The following is a 7562-nucleotide window of genomic DNA, read 5'->3' as shown; positions in this document are numbered from 1 at the left end:
TGGTGTTAGACATTTACTGCAACCATATCCAGTATGCCACATGGTGTTAGATATTTACTGCAACCATATCCAGTATGCCACATGGTGTTAGATATTTACTGCAACCATATCCAGTATGCCACATGGTGTTAGATATTTACACGGTTATATGGTACATGACATCACATTACTGCCACCATAATGCAATACGATCAATCAGATCACATGATTACTCCGTCCATGTGCCATATCACACACTACATCACACATTTACTGCCGCCATTTGCAGTTCCAGCAACATTCTGTCAAACACACTGCTGTTTGCTGGTCGGAGGGCGACTTGGTATAATGGGAATAAAACGGGCCGTCTTTGATCTTCTTAGTCGCCGCGGTATAAAGAGGGGATCATACACCTCCTTCCCTTCTATATACGGGTTCTCAGCTGACGTGCTGTAGCCATCCTCCCACCAGTCCAGTCCTCGCTCGTGTCGTGTTCCTAAAGAAACAACAGTGGGTGCGTGAGTGACCTAAGTGTGAAAAATTAGATCTATAATAGAGCGGTTAAATTTAAATATCAGTTACATTTGTCAGAAATATATTCAAATATTCCAAGGACCATTTTTTTCTCACTGATTGAATATGCCAAAAAGGAAATAGTAAGTTGTGTGTTTTGGTTCACACAGTAATGTTGACAAGCAATGTATAATGCTGAAAAGCATTGTTTCATATCAATACATAGGCGGATGCAGAAGGGGGCGGATCCCACCCTTTTGTCCAGAAAGTTCGTTAAATGATCATTGCGCATACGTCTAAAGTGACAGTGTCTGAACGGGAAGTTCATGACGTCCAGTGGAAAAGTGACCTTTACAGTCAACTAAATCCTTCGCCTGAGAAAGATGAAAAATCGACGTCATCCTTCTCGTGCTGTGGGATGTTGCCATCTGTTTCATTTCCAATGCCCAGGTCCAGATACGAATGAAAATGGTAAAGCAATTCTTATGGTATGTATCGTAACATCACAGTGGTGATCGTCCACATTTCGCCGCTGAAACTGTCCCTGTATCATTCCTTGTACCATTCTTGAAGTTAAAAAATATTGATGATCGATATACCTGGTGTTGTGTTGTCCAGGAAGCAGGCAATGACTCCGCCAATCAGCACTGGGTTGGACAGGAGGATCTTGAGGAAATTATCGGCACCTGGATTACCTGAAAGACACAAGCAAGATTGGGTTTAACATCTCGCAATTCTGAATTGAATCTTCAACAAACAAACCAGACAGTTTTGTGATGTGCGTACCGTGTGGATGCTGGGGAATACACTCGCATACTTGTACAACCTGGTCACCAGCAGGAATACGTCCACAGTGATACAGCAAAGCCACTACATACAGACTCCTGTAATCCGAGTTGTCGTCAGAACCATACATGTATTTTACACAGCTTCCATAACGGGGTGGTGTCCACATATTCAATTTCGGACATCATGTCAAAGATTACCAGTTGAACTAGGCAGATGGGATAATATGTCTCTAATCGACAGTACCTCTAACCTGTGCCAGAATAACTGTGTTGGTGTGTTGATGAATTCCATGCACTTTTGTGTTGTGATTACTTTAGCGAATATAGGAAAAAAACAGTTGTCACCAAATGTTTATGTTCATCGAAACGTGTTAAAACTTGCTACTGTATTTAGAAGTAAGAACAAACTTGTACTGAGAAAGTTAAGTATATTCCTTATGGATGTGGAAAGGGTTTTGTAGTTCTATTTGATAAAATATACCTTGTCGATTATACAATACTATATGCGTACATGCAAAATGGTGACATAGTTATAATACCACACGTTTACCTGTTTGGATTGCTTCAGGACGTGTGGTGATCCAGTGGGGAACCATAAGCCCAACAAAGAGTGAGAGACCGATGATGGCAATGTTCCGAGTTGATGATAGATCTAACACCTGTAGATTGGAGAGAATGAAGCCTACTAGAGGACCGTAGAGCATGATCATGGACCCTCCCAGCACAGAGTATGGGATGGTGACAAAGACGGCTCCCAGTTTGGTGACGATGCTTAGGAGAACAAACATTACTCCTGTCACTTGTAGAACGCGACGGCTCGACACCTAAAATGACAATTTTGAATTCAAATATATATATCCCGGTGTCAGGGGTTTTCGACGATGTAAGACAAAAACGTAATTTTTATCTGTAATATCATTTAAAGTTTTTATTTTACTAACCTCGAGTGATAAAGGATATATTCATCTATTTCACACAAAAAAATAAAGTGTTTCCTACAAAAATAGCGTTGATGACATCGTGTCGGCGAAACAGTGGCCGCTCGTAACTTCCGGGTATTTTGTATGGGTTTTCGACGATGAGCAATACTTTTTGCTCCGCACTGCGAGGGAGTGTTGTGATCACGTGGCTTCCTATTTATATATTGCCTGTCACCAGCAGACGACTGATCTAACTGAATTTTCGCTTGCTATTTTTTGTTATAAAGGGAACTGATTTTGCATCGTAAGTGGTATTAACGATCTCGGGTAAATAATATTGATGTTTGTTTGCTTTTTATATAACTTTACTTCCCGATTTCCATTGTCAATAAAACTTCTCTCGACAGCGACTTGGCACCCGCCCTACCAGTGAAACTGTTTGTGCACTCCGATCGCACACGTACTCCCCCGATATAGCGCGTACAATGCAATCGTCGAAATCACCAGAACGTCGAATTCAGCTGGTGTTGGGATACATGTTTTCGGTTGAACTAGTCAGTTGTTTAAAATGTGTTGATCATACAATAATAGACAACAAAGCTTATAATAGGGATTTTATTTTCTCATTAAAATACAAAGTAAAGTACACTCTCGGTGATCTTGTGCATAAAGCTCATGTCACAATTGAAGTCAAGCATCGTTGGTCACAGAGCGTCCTTGGATTGGTGACCGTGTTTGGCAGAGTTTCTAAAACTTCTGTCCTTACCCAAAACGAAGCACGCGTGAAGCATAAGGTCTCTTTTGTTTTGTAAAAAAAATGCCTCTGTTCATCTAGCAGTGAATGGGTACCCGGTGGGTTAAGTCATATGACTGTTACTCTTCTAGCGCCTCACGGGCAGCTCTGGTTAACCGGGGTAATGATGTCTAAGCGCCTTGAGCATGCACAAATGCGTGGATACAGGCGCTTTATAAATAAGTACCACTTCTTATTGATTTGTACTGCTTATGATGATCTACGTAAACATTTTATCCCTGTCGGTGTTTTCACCCATCCAACCTTGTGTAAATGTAATCGACTGATGAGTAATGCTACTCCTCTTGTTTTAAGAAATCTTGCCTTGTTTATCTTCTATGCTATCAATCGTCGTCGGTACAGCTTGAAGGCTGTCAATGTATAACGTTGTACCATGGGCCGATGGCCTACATTCACATGAATACAGACTAGAGAAATAGCCATTATTATATTATCAGTACTCTTGGGGTTTAGTCCATCCAAGATTCGAACCCACATTGTGGTAGTTCAGACCACATACCTTGTCTACTCTATGGCAAGTGTATTTATTATCAACTATAATTACTGTAATTTTCAGTATACGAAATTACAGGTATCAATAAATGCGTATGCATTTTTCGTTACAGGCTTGGCGGCTTATTTGAGAGTACAACATCGGGAAAATTTGGAAAGGTTCTCTTCTGATGTCTTGAAATAATTTTCCATGTCGATTGCAATAGGGCCTGTAAGTCTTGCAAGGCGTTACTTCCGGTACTAAGCTGGTTCCCCGACCGCGTCATACCAAAAGACGCTAAAATATGGTACTTGTTGGTCCCTGCCTAGCGCTTGGCATTAATGGGTACAACAAGGACTGGTCGGCTCGGAGTCAGTATAATGTGTCTGAGTGGGGTATTCTATGGTGGCTGATTAGGGCCATCGCTTTCTCGCCTTAAAATTCGGAGGCGAGAAAGCGAGAAAGCGATATCACGAGACGAGAAAGCGATAACGCGAGAGGCCCTAATCAGCCACCATAGTATTCATGCTTCACTGCGGCGTGGTATCTCAGTGGGCTAGCACTATAAAACCAGCTTAAGTCTGGGCTAGTACAAGCAGCCGCACATACACATACACACGCATGCACGTCGTCATATGAGCGAAATATTCTCAAGCACGACGTTAAACCCAATTTCACCTCACCTCAATAAGCTGGTTCCTGTCTCCCTTTGCGCGCGACTACTTGCGATATGCGAGACGGGGCCAAGCTTACTTCCGGTACCATATTTCCGGTGACAAGCGTGTATTCAAGAACCAGTTATGTTTCCAAATATGCGCGACCATTAAATATGACTTTAACAGACCAGACCAATTGTACAACCATGTTCGGCTGTCACAGCTGTTGACAATCGTAATAGTTGGCTAATTAGGGGATGGTTAGATCGGACATTTTTATTCCTGCAAGGTTTATCGGCTCCTTGCTGTCAACTGACAACCATGAGACCATTCGAGAAGGTATGAAACGTTGTTTGTCACCGGAAGTACTAAGGTATCGCGAAGTGCCGTCACCTATTACTGATTTTATCGTAGTCTATTGCACTTATATTTAATATCATTCTTAATTTTGTTCAAACCTTTGTCAGTCCGATCATAGCAATGTTGTAGCCATAAGAGGAGGTGCCATGACCAATTCCAAGACCTCCTGCCAGGAACACCATCACACCTTCTACGGAGATGCCTCTGTTGACGGCGTGAGCGGGCGGTGGTGGAACGTAGGCTGTTCGCGCACATGCGCTGTAGTCGCCGATTGAGTCAATAATTGACAGGATAGTTGATATCAAGAAACTCGTGACTGCAAAGGCGTTGATTTGAGGCATTCCAAATTGACCTGTGTATACGTGATATGACTGATAGTGTGAATCCAGACTACATCAATACATGAAATACTGTGTCCATTTAGTACTGTGGCGACTTAGGCATTAAATGATATTACAGGCACACACTGTTGTGTCGAACGTACTGCTTTCCGGACTACTGTCCAAAATAAATATAATGAGTATGTTCTCACAAGTGTGTTCAAACAAGATTGGAATAATTGGTTGACCTTTTGGTGGACTTCGTTACGGTCATTGGCTCGACAGTGTAGTTATACATTGATGGTAACTGATCTTATATGAACCGTCTTCGTTGACATCGGGCCATGGACAGTTGGACTGTATACATGAGATCGATTACTTCTAAACGAAGAATGAATTATCGTAATATATTCTTCATCGGAAATGCTCTCGATATTTTTCCGACTCAACGAGGTACTATACCGAGGAAAAGATGTTAGAGGTCATGGATATTTGGGTGAAACTTTCATGAAGCTGGGTACTCACGTCACCAAATATAATCATGATCCCTAACACTTTTGTTCAGGGTGTTCACCTGGGTAAGGAAAAGAGAACCAGCTGCTGTCTCTGATGACGTAGGTCCGCGAGTCTGTACGGGCGAAGTATTGGATGTTCTTTGGGTCCGGAGACAGAACTCCGGCGACGGTCAAGATGGCTGACAGAGCCCAACCAATAGCCATTGCTATCAGAACCTACAAGTTAAACAGATATTGTTTATTGTATAACGGATCAAGAAAATTCCTCATATGTTAATACAGTCTGAGTACAATCTGATTATAATGTCACCTTTTGTACCTTCGGCGATCATGTCATATTCCCGAACGAAGGGAGTTAACTGGCTATACTAGGCGGGAATTTCGTGGTACGATCGTGGAGGTGAGTTATGTCCCTCATATGTCCCTTCTACTGACCAATCAGATTCCACCTCTCTTAGCGCTAATAATTGCTTCCATAAAAATGGTGACCCCCAGTCAAAATTATCAGATCGATATCAGATCGATACTAAAAATCTGGACAAGTTAGTCAAGCCAAACATATCTCCATAATTCAAAGGCTGACAATGAACCTTTTTAGTCCGCTAACTATCCTTATCTTGGGAAGATGAAACCAAACTCTCTGTCTGTCCGTCTGTCTATAAGACAATATAAAATTCGCTTTAAAACCGAGTGGGTGAAAGATGGACCTGATTGAAAGTATTATACATTTGCGTTAAAATTATATTGGCATAAAAATAGATTCTTTGGTCTGTTCTGCCCAAGAAACAAATTGCATTATAACAAGGCTGGGAGTATTAAATGGTGAAAGGTGAACCTGACTGATGTTATTACATAGTGGAATATGAATAGGTTGACATTACAAATAGGTCATTTTAGATTACCAAAATCCGTTTCAAGAAACAAATGGCATTATAACCAACTTGACATTCTTAACCGCAGTGTATTGCAAATGACATGTCCTTACTGCAAATGTTTTGTGATTGCTAGTCCACGACACATGGAATCCCTTCTGTCGGCTCCACGTGGGAAATGGGGTGGAAACATTGGACATGCTGATCGACAGAACGAAGGTGATGGCAGCGGTTCTGGAAGAAGTAGCAGATAATATGTCACTGATTTTGACAGCACAAGATGTTGTTCTTTCATCATCTGCGTGGAAATTCAGTCATAGTATGTTCAATGTCCCACATGGATAATATGAATATAGTCTAGGTCTGATGTTCATATTTTGCTGGAATATTCCCGAAATAAAACAATATATAGCGTTTTATAATCAGCCCTCATTGTATGATATCGGCCGTATGTGTGCACATGACCTAAGTACCCGAGACTATCCGTTTTAGAACTGGGTTTCACCAACACATGCTTTTTGTTAGTGATTAACCCGTGAAGATCCGAGTTAGAATTGGCCTTCAGCAACCCATGCTTGTAAAAGGCGAATGACGGGATCGGGTGGTCAGGCTCGCTGACTCGGTTGACACATGTCATCATATCCCATTTGCGTAGATCGATGCTCATGATGTTGATCACAGACTCGTTTATTTACAGAACGCCGCCATATTGCTGGGCTGGAATATTGCGGAGTGTGGCGTTGAAAACAAACAAGCAATATAACTATATCTGGTGGTCAACGCATGTCATCGCATCCCGGTAGAGTGAAACTCATGATATAGCGGTAATAATGAAAAAAACAAACCATGTCTTAAGTCTTTTTACTTACAGAACAGCAATTCCCCAGTGTGTCTCCGAGAACTTAGATGCGGCTTTTGACAGGAAGAGCCCAGCCAATGAGATTGCAGGAACAATGGTCACGGGACCAATGAAACGTAGCAATAAACCAACCAATCCGGTAGCTCCTACCAAAGTGTGTATGACTCCGGCCAGCATTAGACTTCCCATTAACTGCAAAGATAATGTGTGTCTGAGCTTTAGCCTTTCAAGAATAATCGTTTAATTACAAGTTCTGATAATTTTAACCTTTGTTCTCTTCACCACTCCACGTTTTGATATGAAACATGAAACTTACGCCCAGTTTAAAACTGAAAACGATTTTTGAAATATCATAGAAGTCTTCTACCGTCTACAAAATTAGGATTGCATTGAATCGAAATCAGAATTGTATATGATTGTTGTAAGAGTCAAAACTTAAAAATAAGGACTAATAGCACACTTGGACAGCACTGGCCTCTATGTACAACATACAC

At 41.5% G+C, this 7562-nt stretch overlaps 1 protein-coding gene across 1 annotated transcript; it reads right to left on the bottom strand.

Moving 5' to 3' along the window:
* Window positions 1-284: 284 nt before the first annotated feature.
* Window positions 285-7257, bottom strand: LOC124266510 (solute carrier family 23 member 2-like). Its single transcript, XM_046701305.1, has 7 exons — window positions 7079-7257; window positions 6323-6443; window positions 5397-5553; window positions 4601-4854; window positions 1831-2104; window positions 1092-1187; window positions 285-475 (listed from the first exon to the last, which is right to left on the bottom strand). The coding sequence occupies exons 1-7, from the start codon at window positions 7255-7257 to the stop codon at window positions 285-287; spliced, it is 1272 nt and encodes a 423-aa protein (XP_046557261.1).
* Window positions 7258-7562: the final 305 nt, after the last annotated feature.

The sequence above is a fragment of the Haliotis rubra genome, unplaced genomic scaffold, assembly GCF_003918875.1.
Source record: "Haliotis rubra isolate DU_JTF1 unplaced genomic scaffold, ASM391887v1 Scf126, whole genome shotgun sequence".
Lineage (NCBI taxonomy): Eukaryota > Metazoa > Mollusca > Gastropoda > Lepetellida > Haliotidae > Haliotis > Haliotis rubra.
Note: the sequence above shows the minus strand (reverse complement) of the source record. Positions and strands in the feature narration are given on the sequence as shown.